At 39.0% G+C, this 18515-nt stretch overlaps 1 protein-coding gene across 6 annotated transcripts in view; it reads left to right on the top strand.

The window, feature by feature from the left end:
• The window catches only part of LOC100880751 (QRFP-like peptide receptor), a 36855-nt gene that overhangs the window by 8461 nt on the left and 9879 nt on the right, over nt 1–18515 (top strand). For all 6 annotated transcript variants that reach the window (XR_001095832.2, XM_012283957.2, XM_012283954.2 and 3 more), the window contains exons 3-4: nt 480–610; nt 17084–17205. Coding sequence is in view for 5 of the 6 variants with exons in the window: in XM_012283957.2 (XP_012139347.1) it covers nt 480–610; nt 17084–17205 (253 nt within the window). In the remaining variant the exon portion in view is untranslated. The remainder of the gene's footprint in view (nt 1–479; nt 611–17083; nt 17206–18515) is intronic.

Below are 18515 nucleotides of genomic sequence, written 5' to 3'. Positions count from 1 at the left end.
ATTTGAAAATTTGTTCGTTTTATTTATCGAGCGGTTCAAGTCGACCGTATAACCAAATGGAATTGCAGTTTTTATTTTGAAAATTGTTGTAATAAAAATTCCTCGATAGATTTCAAATTATTCGCCCGCAAATAAAACACGCTGACAATAAAAGTTGCTCGGACGTTTGCATAGTTATCGCGATAGATTTTCCCTTATCGCTGTTACTGTCCGCCTATCGGGTTGTACGGACGAACTGGAAAAGTATTATTTCAAGAGGCGACGCAATGATTAATTTTATCATCCGCTTCCTCCGTTATGTCATTGTTATACGAGTAACGATCGAGTTGCACTAAATTACTAGTCATTATTCTTTTGATAAACAAGCGAAATAATTTTTAACTTATTCGAATGTTATTTTTCGTGAATATTCTTTGGGTGAAAAATGCGTGGTTGATCTGTGAAAATTTAACGAGTTCGATGTCTAATTTTTATTTCAGGAAATGTTGTCATCATCGCTTCTACGTTGTGCCCGAGATTGAGACCCTTACCAGCTACACCAACCAACGTCTTCCTCGGCGGTTTGGCTACGGCTGACCTTTTGCTTATAACTTTCTGCATTCCTGTAAAGGTGAGTTTTATCATACACACCATATATACTCGGTACATTAATTTTACTAACAAGATCCAAAGTTTAACTACCTCGTGATTTAATATTCAAAAGTTGTGGTAGAGTTTCAATTGTTCCCTTCACGAACGCTTTTTTCTTAAAAGTCTAATAAAGTATTAAAAAGCAACAAACTCGAGATTGTCACGAGGTTGGATGGACTTTGATGACGGAATCGGAGACACGTTGTCTTCGATCTGACGGGAAGTCAGTGTCAAGAAGGTGTCGGGATGTTCTGGCCTGAATGAATATAAAATCGAATTGTGCCAAGTTCTAAAATTACGTATCCGAGAATCGGTCCTCGTGTCGAGTACGTGTATGCCGTTACGTTCGTTTCTCTTTTACAGCCATTGTAGGCCAATTACATTTCGTTCCTTACGACTTTGTTATTTTCTTTCCGGCCGGCTAAATTGAACTTGGCAAGCTCTGACATACACGTATTTTCGAGTTTTCTGCTTTTATCTTTACGCGTTATAGCCACCCGTGCGTTTTATTAGCATCGTTATTTATTTCTCTTCGTTTCGACGCGATTATTCTATGATACCTTTGAAATTCGTTTCGAAAACAATCAATCTTTAGCCCTCGGACTCTTAGTTGTTTTACTCGAGACGCAAACCTGAACGCGTACGAGCGAGATTAATTACTTTAATTTTCAAATGGAATAGAATAAAATAAAAAGATGAAAAATATTAATTGGAAGGTGCATTTAAATTTCCTTCCTCACCTCTTTCGTTGCACCGAACTGTAAATATCCGAGGCGAATGCACAGAGGATGAAGGAGATTATAATTAAGAAGTTAATTAAAGTCACCCTTTTCAAGTTAAAAGCGATACTATTGATTATTTCGTTTGAAACTTACTTTATTACCGAGTTTGCCTCGCTCCTTTCGATTCGAACAATCTTTCCTTCTTTTAACAAGATGGAAATCAACTTCTTCTCTTTGCAAAGAATTACACTCGTTTAGAGCTGACTTCTTTTTTCAAAGACTGCGTATCTCGATAGATTTTGCCTTCGCGCTTTCCCTCGAGATAAGAGAATCCCTCGACGTAACTTGTCCTTGTTTGGAAAGAACGGGATTCGCAAAGGGTCGAAGGGTCGGCATGAAAAGCGAGTCTCCTTTCGACAGTGGTTATTACTTTATAAACGGGGCAACAGTTTAATCCGGCGATGACGAGGTGTTGATTTACCGACGTTTCGTTGACAGCGAGAGCTGTCTTTGAGATCGTTCTTCGCGACACGCTTCAAGGGGTCATGATTCAATTTATTATCGGATCAATTCGAGCCTTTCAGGCTTAATGACAGCCTCCGGGAATGGGGTGACGTATTTCCGTCACTTTTTTCGTTTCTTTTTTCTACTCTATTAACTTTGGAGGTTTATGTTTCCCGATTGATGCTCGTTAAATCGATGTTACTCGTTAGCTCGAACGTTGTATTCTTAATGACCCCATGAATTTAACAATTCAAATTACACATAGGAACCATTGACCGCCATTCAAAATGATCGAGTATTGTTTAAATCAGGAAACTAAGTTCCACGAATCCAAAGCTCACGCGATGAAAAGGAAACTCGTTTATTTTCGAGTTTGAACGTCGAAAATATTCTATGCTACGCTAGACCGCGACGTTCCCAAATTTATAGGACCGAAGCGAAAGAAATAATTGCTTATTTACATGTTTCGAAGTTTCTCTTTGAAACTTCCAGCCGAATGTAAATTCTCCGCGTCGTTCTTCATAATCGTTATGTGTTTTCCGAGCAGAAATCATCGAGTCTCTAGCATTTATTTGTGGAAAGAAATAAAGTAACGTTCCTAGTAGAGGAAACTTCCTCAAACGAGATTCTTGATCTTCCATTAAGAGATAGATGTTTAACGTTCTATCAAAGAAGTTTTCGCCGCTGGATTCCGTGGGTATTTTAGGAGTTTCAATCTGGATACACGTTTCTGTATAATAGACGTATGCTAGTATGCGGGCAGATATTTATTTAATGCTTTTATAGTTTGTCCCGCTATCGGGGTCAGCTCGAATAATTTTTCTCTCATTATTCGTGAGAATATTTGTAGTAGGACAGCCACTATATTTAGTGCCGTGACGCGTTTAGTATGATCGAACTGGTTGAAATTGTTTTAGGTGAAAATAATGAGGTAACCCAGTAATGTATATTAATGAGTATGCGTACATGGGTAAAATTTGAGTTGGCAGGTTATTAGTTGATATCCCGCAGCTGCGTAATTCCACGGTGTTTCGTTGGTTCGATCATTATTATCTATGGTGGTGACATTGTTGGCCGGGTACGCAACCCGACTTATATCGTGTTACTCGTAGAAGAGGAAGGGGAACACCCCGAGCACGAAATAAAAGCAACGACACCGCACCCGGCAGATTTATTCGTTATGCCGTAGAAATAAAATCTCTCTTCTGTCCCATGCTCCTATTTCCTTTCTTGGAAAAAAACATAATATCCTGGAGGTTTGCCCTGGCCATTCCATGAGGCGAAAAAGTCGAAGGGTGGCGCTAGAAACGACATCCTCCGTATATTCCGGTTGGCGTTCGACGCGAGAAAAATGGGAAATTCAAGCTCAACGCAAGCTTCTTTCGGCTATGGGGTTCGGAGTGACGAGGTTCAATGGAGCTTGATAAATATTTATGCACGTCGACGATCGTTGGTTTTGTGTAGTTGCCGACCATTCAGCGAGACGAATTTAGTTATGACATATCGACGTTATTACATACATTAGGTTTTAACACGTTTTCGTGCCTCAAGAGATGATTAGTTTCTTTATCGATGCATAATTTCAACTGTTAAGACATCCATGCCTTGGGCAAGTAAGCTCGCAAAGGGTTTTAATATGTCCCGTTAAATTGACCTCCTATGTCCTGATTACGGGTACGAGCCGAGCACGAGGAAAATGAAAAATTCAACAAAAGACAGACGTTGAAATAATATTATCTCGGTAATAAGATCTCTGCTTTAGAAGTATAGTGTTGATTCTCTTGTCCCAGTGCGAGCAACGCGAACGTAGTTTTATTGGAAGGGTAATTATAATCGATTCGTGTAACTACCCTCAATCCCGTTTCAGGCGAGTGCTTTTCACAGAAATTACGTCACAATTGTCGTCACAATACGTTCTAAAACAGTCCGTAATTTTAGTTATTTGAATCGGGCTGTATTCGCGTTTCCAGGCGCGACAACGAAAGAAACGACACTTTCTCGAAGACAATCTCGTTAATTTGTTCATATTATTTCTCGATCGTAGATTATTTGCTTTGCATTTTTCCTCGTGTTTACCCATTTTTATCAACTTAAAATAATTCATTTTTATTGGCATAACGATAACTTGAGTACCGTAGAGAGCAACAGGTACGAGAGCCATCGATGCGAAATAATTTATCGGTTGCCTCGCAGCTCGCTAATTTATTCCGAAATTTTATAATCCCCTCGGTTATTATCGAACGATGTACACATTTGTTGCCTTACAGACAAATTAAATAGAGTGCTACCATTACGACGCTCCATAACAATTCAATAGTTATCGTATTTTGATGATCGAATTAAAATATACATTGATTACACATAATTCAATTAACCGTAATCGTTTAGTCGTACACACGCTTAAACGAATTCATATTTATGTAAATTATTTACTTGTCGAATATTGTAGGAGTCGACAGGGTTATTACACTACTAGTAGTTTATTAACATTAGTGAATTACGATAAAGTCTTTGCCCTCTTTCAAAATAGATTCCATTATTAGTAGGTAGATAAACATCGAGGGAGCTGGTACTAAAATTAAATGGTTATTTGTTCGATTATGAGAGCGACGCTTTTGCGTGTTGGCGTCTGCTGAATGAACGGCTGATCATGCACTGATCTTTACTACTTGCGCATGTCAAATCGTACGTGTCTGCTTTTCTCCTCGATCGCGTTACGTCCGTAAATAATACACGATGCATGGCCATTCGTGATCAACTTTCCAATAAATATTGTGTGATCTCAAGAAGGAAAGATTCTTCTTCCCATAACTCTTGAAGCGAAGTTTGATTTACTGTTTCACAGATGTTCACTGTACGAGCCTGAATTCGTTCCACTTACGTATTTTCGCGAAGTATTAAAAGTAGTCGTGGGCTTTCGTGTTCGAGAAGAAAATAGAAGGAAACTTTCCTTTCATCGAATCGCGAAATAGAATAGAACTTGGACGGTGAGCTACCGATCGCGTGTTCTGAACTTTCGAAAAAAAAAAGAAAAAAAAAAAAATGTTGAACCACTATTCCAGATTGCAGAAGTTTCTCGCATTATTTGATTATCTAGCCAGAGAGATTATTCTCGAACGCGTAACGCCAGAAATTTCCGAAAACGTTCGATGCTTCTCGATGCTTGTCGAGCTTTCGGAGTATTAGCTTTTCCAGACAGGAAGTCCTTGACTGTGTGTTGCGAGAATCGCTTTCGCCATCGACGCGGAAACTTTGGCAGTTTTATATCATGACGTATCTTTTGCCGCTCCTTTTGGCGATCGACTGGTTCGAAGTTGTCCCTGGTTACGGCTTCGAGCGATATAACGATCGGGAATATGCGAGCGAGGTCCGTTGGATTAAAATGTTAAGTATTACTGGGGAATGGGAGTTTTTGACGTTTTCTTGGCACTATTCCTTGCCAGCGAACAAACATTTGGAAAGCGTATTTGTCGCGATGGTGTTCTCTCCTGTTACGGTCCCGAATAAAATTGTTATTTTCGAGTGTCGACTATGGTGACTTTTTCAGCGTCGATAATCATAACATTATCTCATCGTGACTAAGCAAGGTCTTTGAAACAAGACAATTATGTAATAGGAAATCGAAATTCATTTCAGTTACGAGTCTTTTCTATAAAACACTTGCGAGGTTTATTCGCTTGATCTCCTCCTACGGGTTTAACGAATAAATTTAATTATAACATGCCCTGAAATTAGTTAATTCTCTTAAAGCGTCGATCCAAGGAAATTGAGAAAAAGGAAGAAAGTTAAAGATAACGTGGAAACGAGGCAATCGCGATAGCCCAGAGGTGAAAAAGCAATAAACCTGACGTCGATACTGCCGGAAGTAACCGGAAATGCTGTCGTTTGTTTACATTCATGGCGTTTGACGGGCTAGGTATCGAGCGTGTCGTATATGTTTTCATAACCTCTTTGATCTCTTAACTCATGTAAAAGATAAAGCGTACACCATCGAGCGATTCTGTGTCATTAATTTCACTGTTAATAGCTTGTTGAATTTTTGTTCGTTGAAATTTTTTAATAAAAAGCTGCCGCTCGTGAATTCTCGCAATTAACGCGATATCGATGCAAATTCTTCAGATTAGATTAATTTTTCCGCGTTGGCGATTCGATGAATAAATAAAAATAAACGAACATTTAAATTGCAGATATCCGATGAAAATAAAGTAGTCGAGTTGCGTAAAATGTTTAACGGATTATCAAATTTATCTCGGCTGAAAAAGAATGATATTGTCGAATGGCTTTGCGTTCCACTGACACAGTTTGGCCGATTTATAACGAGTTTTACTACTTGACCGTCGCATACGTTTCCTTGAAACTTTGGAATACCGTGTAATAGGAAGCCAGCCTGCAAGCTGCTCGGACGATTTATTAATCATCTAACTTTTGCGTTGATTCCGCGATTAGTCCTCGTTTCTCACGTTTCGTTGTTGCGCGTACATTTGCATATTAATATAAACGTTTGCGAGCTAGACGTTCGTTTAACGCAACCCGACGAATTATTAATGTTCACGATTGCTTATCGAACTTTACGATCACACGAGCCTTGGCTTATTTTTAAATGTTTGTTCATAGTACGGTGCAGTGCTTGTTTCACCCGATCTTCATTGGGTTCCAGTGATTTGTTCGGTAAAAATAACTGTGCGTGGTAAGACACGCGATTTCAATTTAGTTTCTTTCATTCGACCGAATTAAAACCGCAATGTCGTCGGTGCTCTCAAGGAAAACAATTACCGCTTAATCACTTGAGTATCGCGCAGCAATTTAATGGTGTAACCATATTTTCTTTCAATAGCTGACTATAGCGTCGTGTAGATTATATCAGCAAGGAAACGAAGAGAGCGGTAAAATCGAGGATAATTGACATTATAGATACACTGAACAAAGGATCGATTTGTTTATCGTTCGCAAATTGATGTAGTGGTGTAAAATAAAGTAGACTGAAGTTTGTTCGCTTCCTCCATAAAATGAACAATTTAACAAAGGAGAAATATTGAATTTCATAATCGGTAGCACTTGACATAGAATTCTCGAAACAACAGGTGTCGTCATCCCAATTAGAGCGTATTTATTCAAAGTTACGTTCGATAATCATGATCGATACCACCGTTACCGAAGTTACCACCCCGTTTTCTTGTTATCGAACTTCGGTTTCACGGTTTCAGCAGAGAATAAATGTAAGTTGACCGGTCAGCGTTAAACAATGTCTCACTAACGATGCTCAGCTTGCGCGTGCGTGTCGATAGGAATGTGCCATGGGTTTAGCATAGGACAATTGCACCGTAATTCGTTGCGATACATCGTATCGTGGAATATAATGAATTCGTTCTCTCGTGGAAACGAAAATAGAGAGTCTGACGAGAAATATTCTTTTTCCTTTCGTTCTATCTCTTTCCCTTCGGTTATGCCATATTGTGATTCGTCCTGTGCTATTCGTATGGACGTCGATTTGTGGCATGAATAACGGCATTAACGATTTACAACCAAGTCTCTGATATTTCTTTTTTGCGGAATATTTCTTTACGTAAGTTTCGCAAGGAATTTGCAGTCGTATTTTTACACGGTAGAAGATGCATTGTGCAACAAAAGGAAAGAGCTCGATGCGAGAAAATGTTTGAAAGGAAGGATACCTTCGCGAGATAGAATATTATCATCTTTCTCCGACGGTAAACTGTTGCAGCTAAAAATATCTTATTAAAGGTCAGAGAAAGTTGGAATCGTCCGAAAGCCAGTTGAAAATCACTGTAATCATACGCGTGGAAATCCTCGGATTATTCGGCTCGATTTAACCGTAAGAATCGGAAACGCCTTGTCGTTTCCAAAACGATTTTGGATTCTCTGATGACACCATAAAGTTTGATTGCGAAGGAAAATGACTACCCTTCGAGAAGCTCCCCAAGGAGCCTGCCATCTTCTGACAGCCATTGTTTCACATAAAACGGATACCGTACGAAACAAAAACGACTTCCTTGGAAGATATTGCCAACGCGAATGCTTCGACAAAGATGATTTATATTTCTGGAGGATATATGCTATTATGTGAATTGAACGCATCGTATGTAACGGTAGAAATGGACGTAAGGTGATTAGATAAGGTGTAGCAAGGTACATTATAATTACAATTATTCAAAATACGCCTTGTTTACTCGGTCGAGCTAAATACATAAATAATAGTGTACGAGATTAGATATAATACGAATGTTATTCAATCCATGGTGACCGCTATGACGTGTCCAACTTTCTTGAAATTCTGTTACGAGACCTATGGGAATTTGCGAATAAAGGTCCACGAATATTTTAACAAAGTTCCATTCGTATTCCTTGGAAGGGAATTTGAAGACCGTAGTTTTCCGTGAAAACGCGAACTCAGACGTTGCTGTTTCTTGGTGGAAATAGGCCGTTGGGAAGTTAGGAACGTGCAAATGGGTCTGCTTGTTCACATTGGTTCGTTTCTATGTTTACAACATCCATAGTCGTGTCCACGGAGAAATTTCTACCAGGATATTTCCTTTCGTTTATCTCTTGCAGGGCACACGCGACCACATGATTTTGTGAATGTTATTTTATTTCGAAGCAACGAGTAAAAATATCGCTTTACGTAAAAAATCATTAACGAGGTATCAATTGACATGTCTACGCAATGTCATTGATCAAGTGTTCGGTTGCTATGCCGACATTCGCGCGAAGCAAGATGATCGGAAAGGTGAAAAATTGCGATTGAAAATTGACCCGCACCTGGAATTTCGCAAAATTCATTCCGGTAAAAGAGATAATAAATTTCCGAGAAAACGAGATAGATATTCGAAGAAAACCATAAATACATCGAGAAGCGTCGTAAAATTTGCACGATGTTTCTTTCGTTTGATAATTGAATCATTGTGGGGATTTTTCTCACGGTTTCGAACGTATCTCGACAAAATACTGTCTTGAAAAAATATTTATAGCGTGTTTAATTCAAACTCGTTCCCGTATCTATTATTACACTTGGATCTCGCGGTTTTTTTCTCTCGTCGTCGCTTTTCTAGCTCCTCTTACGTCACGCTGATGATCTCGACAAATTTTCCGTGGTCGTGACTAGAGCGAAATATTTTATCGTAACGAAAGAACTGATCTCACGATTTAAGACGCGAGATAGAAAATTCAAAGGAACACTCTGAAAATAAATTTCCGTGTAATAATCTTTTATCGCGATTACAAGATTCCCCTTAAAAAAATTCTCGTAAAAGTAAATTTCTTTTTAGCGAGATTCGTCATTTCGTGGCTGTAATTTTAAGCTTCTTTACGAAAACGGTAACTTTACCAACGTTGCAGGAGATTTAATAAAAATACCATGGGATCTTATATCCATGTTCCTTATTTTCTTTCCGAGCAGTGACACAAAGGAAACGGTTATTTTTTTCGTGATGAAGCTGTTTTTCCGCGTCGTGTATCGTTAACAGCAAACATTTAATAAGGAGGGATGATTAAAGGGCGAAAAATAGCGGGAACGACCGTGAGAATGAATGTATTAGCTTTCCGAGTAGATACTTTCCTCTTATTGATTTATTTTCTTCGATCGATTAGCTTCAGTTCAAGTACAAGCAAGGATAGAACACGCTTCATTGACGTCTCTGAGAAGCAGAATTTCCTCGTTTTCTTTTTTTGCGTCATGGATCAGACACCGCTAATTCGCTTGGCGATGCAGCGCGCAACGATTTAATACTTGCTCGTAGAACGCACAGTGGATTATAACACTCACGGTAGATTATAGAGATAGAGATTGTTATTCCATTAAATTTTAGCGCACGATCGTGGAGAGGTATCGAACCACTACGTATTCGTTTTGATCGCAGATATTTCGAATTGAACTTGAGAGTATCGTCGATATAAAATTTAACGTTTGCCAACGATTGTTTGGAGTAAAAATTTGATTTAGTTTCTGAGGCGAGCATACCAGCTACAATTTACAAAAGTTTCGTAATAATATTCGACTTGTGATGGAACTTTATTAACTGCAGTTTATTTGAAAAAAGTACCTTTCATCCTAGCGGGTAGAAAGCACGTTCGTAAAGTAAATTTTGTCGCGAAATAAAAGTACTTTTATTACACTTCAATTAATTTCGAAATTTAAGTGGAATCAAGGTCTTTCGCGGCATTTAAAGATTACGGAGAAAACAAGTTGCAAACCACGCTCTCCGAGGATGCATTCTAAATGCATTTACGAATTTAACGTGGCGTCGTTAAATCTTTCGTTAAAGCACTAAAATATAGTATATTCACGAGAACCTCTACAAATGGTGCTGTCGTAGTTCGCAAATTTATGGTTTCGTAAACGGCTTTCGTTTTTCCAACGCTATGTGCATTTTAAAGCGGTCGTGACTAATAGCGTCGAATCGTATCAAGTTTCTAATAATTAAAATGGTTGCGTCGTTCTTTTACTGCTTATCGAAAGTGTCGATATTTTGAAAATTGAAGCCGCGACTCGATCACTCCTTTGTATTCTTGTTCATTGTATTTGATCCTTCCGTTCGCATTTTGACCGTTGTGCCTTTTGTTGTTACAACTGAAATACATTCAGTCGTGTATCCTGTTTATTCGACGTCCTAACTTTTAATCGAATGTATGTCGAATCAACGAACCAGACATCGTGAAACCGCAACTCTTCGAACTGTGGCTTCTGGGTACGATGGATTTTCGAAAAAACCAATCCGACTAAAAAAATAGAGAAAATACTGGTCGATAGGTTAACGGGTTCGATAGCCTGTCGTTCATTGTTGACAACCGATTGCTCGACAACGAAAGACTACAAAAGAAATTTTTTTTCATGATCCGGTCGAAAATGGTCAACGAATAAAAGTTCGAGTTGCCTTTTAATCTGTGGAAAGGAACGCATTATCATTTCTTCTAGAATGGGATACCGTTTTAAAGGGAAAACGCGACAATTTCACGCGCAACAAACCACGACGATTCGCAATTTGCAGAATGTTCCAACGACTCGAAGAAACGAAGGTGGGGTCTTTTTCCGTAAGAAATTTGTCCGTTCGTTAAAACGAATTTCAAGCCTGGAAAAACCGATGATGTCGTTGCTTCTAGATTTTGGTGAATATTCCTGCAGTTTCCTTCGATCTCGTTTTGCTTTCAGAAATTGTATATTTTCGTACGGACTGTTTTCTATTAAATTAATTTCGCTTCGATTCCTCCGAACCCATTACATTTTTCAGAGTAAAATTCTGAAGGAGGAATTTCAGTGATCAATCGAAGTATCGCATAAAACTTGGAAGGTTTACTCGATATTTCAGTAGTAAAAGAAATATGACGGCAGCGTTTGGTAATAAAGGAGAAATAATTTTTTCCAAGCTTGGCAGCAATCGATTTTATAACCCATCTAATTTAATCTCCTGCGCTGTCATATTTGCCTTTTATAATTTACCTGTCTTGTTTGGCATTTTACTAATTACGTAACTTCATGTTTACAATTTTACAGCGCATTGCTTTGTATGAATAATCGAGCGACAAATTAATTATCAAAATTTCGATATTTAATATTTTGGAAATGTACATTTTCGCGAAAGGATTAAAAGTATAAAGATTAGAAAAATATTTGGCAGATGCAGTGGAGGATATCTTTATCTTTCAAGGCGTATAAAGTTTATTTAAACGAAGCTTAAACTTTTCTAACCTAATCCAAATGTATCTCGCAGCGCGTAAAAGCATTTTTCAAGAGGAAGAAAATCGATAGGGAACACCCGGATAGCGTTTCTTCTAGGGTTATCTTGTTTGCGAACTTACGGAAGAAATATCGTGAGCAGCGTGGGGGATTCATAAAAATTGTTATTAGTTGATAGTTGTTTGCGAATGGAGGGTCCACTTTCCGTCACTTCCCTCTGTTACGGTGGTGTGCCGTCACAGCTTCTAAAAAGTTGGATGATAAAGTTTGACTTACTCTCAACTTTAACTCTCGGTACCGTGTTTAGGTTGGTCAGAGTATATTCAGCTTATAGCAACCCACGCTCCGAAGATGTTTCTCCCCTCTTCTCTTTGATCGATGTCTTAACCCTTTGACTACGTAAAACCGTGTGCATATATACGCTTCGTGCCTTCGTAAATATACGCTAATAGGAAGCAATCTATATCTCTTTGATGATTTCACCGCTCTTACTGCCATAATTTATCCTCTGTACACGTCCATTAAGTTTTGCGACAACGCATTAGTTTATCAAATTTGTATAACATCGAATTATCGCACGAATGAATTTTTCTGTGCGATGTAGTGATTATATTATATTTGACCTTAAGTACAAAAGATGAGGATTTATTGTAAATAGTGGAGAAGACAAGTAACAATATTTTGCGAGCGAAGTATGCTCCACGTCCGGAGCAGAGGACGTCATTAAATCAAGAATAGCGGGTATTGTCTACTTATCACTTCGCTCTGCTATTATCTCCTGAATATTGCACGATGTTAATGACTGTTTGCGAGAAAAGAGAACGAAACAGTCGTTACTCGTGGGTTATACCGTTGATGTAATTATTACTGGGCGGAATCGCGATTGAGTCTGCCAACGTGATCGGTAATTTAATTATTCGGTACGAAGCGCAATAAAATTTTCGTTTTACCATTAATCCGATACACCATCCAGGGAATTTAATGAGGGATAATATTGTCGGTGGTCAGCGTTTCGCGTGTTCTCTAATTACATATTTCGTTAATGTTTTTGCCGGATAAATTGATCACGACAGAAAACAGGTAGAAAGAATCTCCTAACATATAGGATGCGGTTCACGTTGAAAGATTTGTGAATCCTCCGACAGAATGACCTTTCACGTACGATTGTTTGTTGTATCATATAACATCGGTTATCGACAGCTTCGGTTATCAGCAGAGTCTGTAAAATTTCGCGGCCATAAAGAAATTTTTAAGTCCTTCGGAGAACGCTCCTTTCAAGCGATAACTTTTATCTTCGCCTGCTTTAAAAAACGATGGTACAGGATCCCGTTTATTTCGTTTCGTAAGGTCGAACCGATAAGTCTCTTATGATGTGGCGAGCAATAGAAACGGTTTTTATTTCGTGACGAAAATCTCGAATCCGTTGAATTACTCGTAGGCAAGATCGCTTCGATTGATCGATGGTTCACTTTACCTACATTTATTCACTTGCACCTGCGGCGGCGTTGTTAGACGATTCTTCAGCTTTAACGAAAGTTCGTTAGAGCGAACGATCTGTTCTACTCGTCTACGTGTACAGAATTTCACTGAGGACAACGATCATACAGATCGGTTGTTTTCGAGTTCCAATGACGCAAGCCGGATTAATGATGCAGCGACGATAAACGACGAGTTAACTTAATTAAAACTTACATTAGAAAACTCTCGTGTCTAATCGCAACAGCTTGATTATCGTCAACGATAACCGTGCAGTTATACCGCTACTAATTAACCGAGCAGCGGTGGGTCACGTTACATTATATTTGCCGCGCGAATCGCATGCCACGTGCATTTCTAATTAACAAAGGTTATCTGTTTCTCGACTACTGCCAGAGCAGACAAAGTGACAACTGAAATTGAATGTCAATCGCTGCAGCTATTCCCGGAATGATCGTAGTTGTTCGATATAGGATTCTATGTTGCAATTAATTCTTATTCTTATCGTAGATGAAATTGACAGTGAAAGGAATTCAATTAACAACTAGCGAATAATTACTTCGTTGTGCTATGTCTTTGATTAGTAGGGACGCAAGGATTTACATTGGCACACAGGTTTCGATTATATGTACAGTAGTATAGGTTATTAATTTCCGATGCTTTGAACCAAATTGAACGTTCTGGTAACTGTTAATTTGTTTCGTTTCACGGTCGACAGTCGGTATTGGGCTATTCGGTAAGTTTTATTCGAAAATTTGAATTGGTAATTTCGGCCTAAAGAAGCTTCGATTTAGATTACTCCGGAAACGGTATCCTAAAGTAGCCAAATCCCTTTCCTTAACATTTTGTCACCCTAAGCGTCCAACCTTTGACCTGAAGTATCGATCGGAGAAGATCACGAGTTTTCGGATATACCACCTCTCTCTGTCAGAGCTGAAACATGTTTTTTATTTTAAAATCACCGCGAAATCTCTCGGCCTAGAACAACTTCCTTTCTGTCGTTCTAAAAATAATTACGATACTAGGCATACTAAAATTAGATGGGACATTGGCCGAAGCTTTTAAATGTTTTGAGCAAAGGCCAGTTATTTATTGAACGAATTATACCAGGAAATTCGACGATCGTTTAGAATAGAAAATATGGAACGATTAGTGGAACATTCGAAAAGAAGTTTATCCTGGCAGAGGAATTATATTTCGCGACAACTTGTCTGAAAGTTGGATCGATCTTGACCCTGGTGCGATCATAATTAACCCGCTTTCCCGTCAAATACGGGCCAGTATCATGATTAAAGCGGATCCATTAAAGTTCCTTTCTCGGATCGAAACTTGAACTTAATCTTTGCTAGATACGATCATCCTCCAACAATTTTCTCGAGTAATCGTATTACATTCCGGCTAGTCCCTGTACAATTACCGTAATCGACTAAACTTTACCCTTAATCGTATTAATTTCAATTAGAGTCCTCGCGCACGAGACGTAGAAACGCTTTCGACGCTATTTATCCAATAACCGTCTCGTTGTATCCTACGCGAGGTCTCCAGTTTTTGCAACGGGTTACCAAGAAGTTTATAATTTATAAGCAGTCAGAAAATAACTGCGTTACATGGAGTCGTCTTGTTCCGCGAATCACAGGATATCTTACGTCGAATTTAAAGCATCCGAGACTGCAAAACAAGCGTCTAATTATTGAGAAAGCGACTCGAGAACGTTCTAGTAGCAAGTGTGACGCGTAACGAGATTATTTCCGCATGTTTGAAACCGTTTGTACGACGGTTCGAACGCACGCACCTCGTGCTTACGTTCTCTTGTAAATTGCGATCTGATTAAAACGTCTTGTAGATGTTCGCGTACGATCTAGCGTACCAGAATGTTGAGTAAGACACGATTTCCGGATAATTCGATTCAATTCAAATTACTAGAACCGTGATAGCTCGCGTTCTCAGAATCGAAAATGAACTGGCTATTTAATTTATCGAATCGAAATTTTACGGCGACTGCGCTTTGATCTTTTACAGGTTGCCGATAAATTTACCCTATAACGATACAAGACGTAGGGTGTTCCATAACTTTTCCTATAAATGTTGCAAGGTGTGCCAGAAATAAAATGTGAAACGAAAGAAAATAGTAATAAAATTCGAACTACAGCAATTTCAATATCAGATAAAAGTGAAGGATGCTTCGAAACGCAAACACAGCTACATTGATTTATTCTACGTTTCAGATTTTCGTTATAACTTTCCAATAAAGCATTTATGAACGCTTTGTTACGCGACAGTTCGTTTGTAAATTATGTATATCGATAATCCATGCAGCGCTGCAAACAACGCGTGCCAGTATTTTGTACGTTAACAAAGTATTTAAAATAAAAGAATCGCGCAAGTAATTTTCGGACAATTCTCCAATTTCAGGAGATTATTCTTTCGATGTTGGCCCAATAATGTTCGACTGCAATTTCCCAGTTCTCCCGGGTAATAAAACGATTCGAAAATACACCTCCGTCGCGTTTGAGCGACGGCGGCACGCTTCATCAGAGCCGCATTCGACACCGAAAATACCTCCCTATTTGCCGAAGTTGATTGCTTTCATTGAATCCTCGCTTTCCGTTTTGTACTTCATTCTTTACCGACGACTTAAGATATTCTCCCTGACCGCGATGGAAGGTTTTCCCGCTGACATAACGACTTTTTCCGACAGCTTGCCGTCGAAGGACGATCACGTTCGACCACATCCGATCGATTCGACGCTTAAGTTTCCTCCGAATACGAACTCCCGTTCCCGTTTCTTTCAGCCAACAAATTTCCAAGCTGCGAATTGCTCGGTTCAGCATGTAACGCGTTCTTTACTGGATCACGTTGCGTCTGACATTAACCTTAACTGGAGCAATTGAGAACAGGCTGTTCTTGCGATTCCTTAGCTTGCCAACGCTTATAGCTCCCGTTGTACTTCCGTTCGACCGAATTAGGAGCTTTACACGAATCCGATACTTGCAAGTAATAATTTATTCTCGCTTTTCTCTCCTGCAAACTTTTTTCTTCGAACGACCGGATCAAGAACGCATTAGTTGGTAAACCTAATGATCTATGCAATTAGGTACAACGTGTACTTCACAATTTTATGCTCCATTATTTCGCCCTGATACCTTCTCAAGTAAAATGTTGAGCGGATTTAATATTCTGAAGTGACAGATGCTCCGAAATGTACGAGCAAATGATGTAAAACGCGAACCAGTCTGCTAAATTGACATCGTCAGAAAAGTAGTTCTCCTTTTGCCGCAATATTACCCGATATCGCTTAAGTTGCGAATGTAACTTGAACTCGGTTAATTTATAAAAAGCGATAAAGATAAACTTTTGAAACGCTTTTGAAGACGGATAATTTTCATTCGGATTTCTCGTTTTAACGGTAGGTCGTTACAAGGGGAAGCAGGTTCAGAATGGTCAGTGACACGTTTCAACTCGAAACACAGAGATTCTTTGACCAAACGCGTTTTCTGCTCATTAACAGCTTCAAAAAGCATACCTCGATAACGTATTCATCTTCTTCGTCTCTCTCTTGAGAGAGGTTGATTAAACACGTTGCTGCGAGAGAACGTCGACCTTTTTATCCACCTCTAAAGCTCCGAGAAACGTTTTTCCGTACTTCCTTCATTTCACGGTCTCTTTCTTTCATTTCTATACACATTCCATTGTTCGGTGTGATTTTTTGTTCTTGCTGGTATTGTTTCGTTACTTTTCTCGACGCTGTTGCCGTGTTTCGAGTGACTTGGAACTAATGGGAGAATAGTGATAAAGGTCAAGGAAAGAGCCGTGAATGATGGAATAATTATCTTATCGTTGTTGCGTTATTGTTTCAAGCTTTGTTCTCTCTTCAATGCTACATAAAATTACTTTCCGTCACTTCTTCGATATGAAGCATTGCAAAATTTTATTGCACAGAACTTGCGTTAATTTCAGGACGTGTCGATCGGACGTTTCTCGTCAGATATCGAACGGAGAGGTTTACGATCTTCTAAACGATATTAGCACGATTTAATCTAACGAGATAGTTAATGGTTTGTTGCAGATCGCCAAGCTGTTCTCTTACACGTGGACTATGGGCCTGTTCCTATGCAAGTCGGTGCATTATATGCAGAGCGTATCGGCTATTTGCTCGGTCGTCACGTTAACCGCAATGTCGATCGAAAGGTAAATCTAACGTTATTACCTCCTTTAGATCGCCCATTACTTAACCTTATATCGTAGCTTTCTATCTGCAATTCGTGCAAAATCATGTCAAAAAGAAAAAATTATAATTCACATTTCTTGTCCCTATTAAGTCGACGTTTCTATTTTAATAAACGACCTTAATTCCTTAGATTGATAAACGAAAAGGAATATTTGTCAATTTTCTTCAACAACCTTAAGAATGCAGAATTTATTACAAAAGTTCTCCTATCGATTAAACCCATCGAAGAAATTGAATCGCGAAAGTTGCGCTCTATAAAGAAACATATTTCCCTTTTTAAAATAAAACGAAGAGCATAAAATTATTCGCAAGGAAGTCATCTCTAACGTTATTAAGGGAAACGGTCCAAAGAATAGAAGACGTAAGATCGTTTAACGCAACGATTCGAGAATGTCGTTGCACATTCATGAAGTACAGTTTCACTTAATTAACGTGCTCGAACGAGTTGTCTAAAGACCGTCTTATTTATAGCTGCATTTTTCATTGTCGACACTTTCTGTCCGTATAGTTGGAAAGGTCGTTCTATCACAAAGTACCGTAGGTTCTTCTTAATATTCCCCTGCAAGATTAATGGGTTTCCTTTAACCCACAGAATTATACATTCCGTGATCATTAGGCAGAACTTTTGATAATTTGTATCGAGACGCAACATGAAAATTCGGAGAATAAATTTAAATCTTATATTTCTAGCCATTAGTCGCAGTGATTCAAGGCGACAATCGATGGTAGAAATTCTGATGAATCGGCGTAAAATTCATTTGGAGACTCTGCTCATTATCGAGAACGTTCTCTTTCAATTTCACGCGAAGAGGAATTCGGTGCTCGAGCGATTCGGATCCATCTAAAAGTTTACGTTCGTTGGCGTAGTTTCTGCGAATTCGTTCCCTTCTTTACTTTAGCGCGTTTCGAGGGCAGTTAGTACAGGGAGAGATCCAGGAATTGTCTTTTCCATTTCAGATCAAATTCCGAGCGAGCCAAGATCGCCAGGTGTTTTATTTCTGTTCCCATTTTCTGTCGCATCGAAGAAATCGGTTAACACGACTTGTCGCGATTAAAACGCTTCGTATCTTCTGATCACGTAATATTTGTAGTTTGTGATTTTTCGTGGAACCTTCGGTTTAGTTCGCTGCTCACGTTTCGTTTCAATAAAGAACCGAAATAGGCCCCCCAAAATGGCCAGGATACGTGATTTAACGTCTTCTCTCCCATTTGCCATCGCGTGGTCACCTTGAAAATTTATTTGATTTCGGGGAAATTGAGCCTCCCTATC

This window comes from Megachile rotundata, chromosome 8, assembly GCF_050947335.1.
Source record: "Megachile rotundata isolate GNS110a chromosome 8, iyMegRotu1, whole genome shotgun sequence".
Lineage (NCBI taxonomy): Eukaryota > Metazoa > Arthropoda > Insecta > Hymenoptera > Megachilidae > Megachile > Megachile rotundata.
Note: the sequence above shows the minus strand (reverse complement) of the source record. Positions and strands in the feature narration are given on the sequence as shown.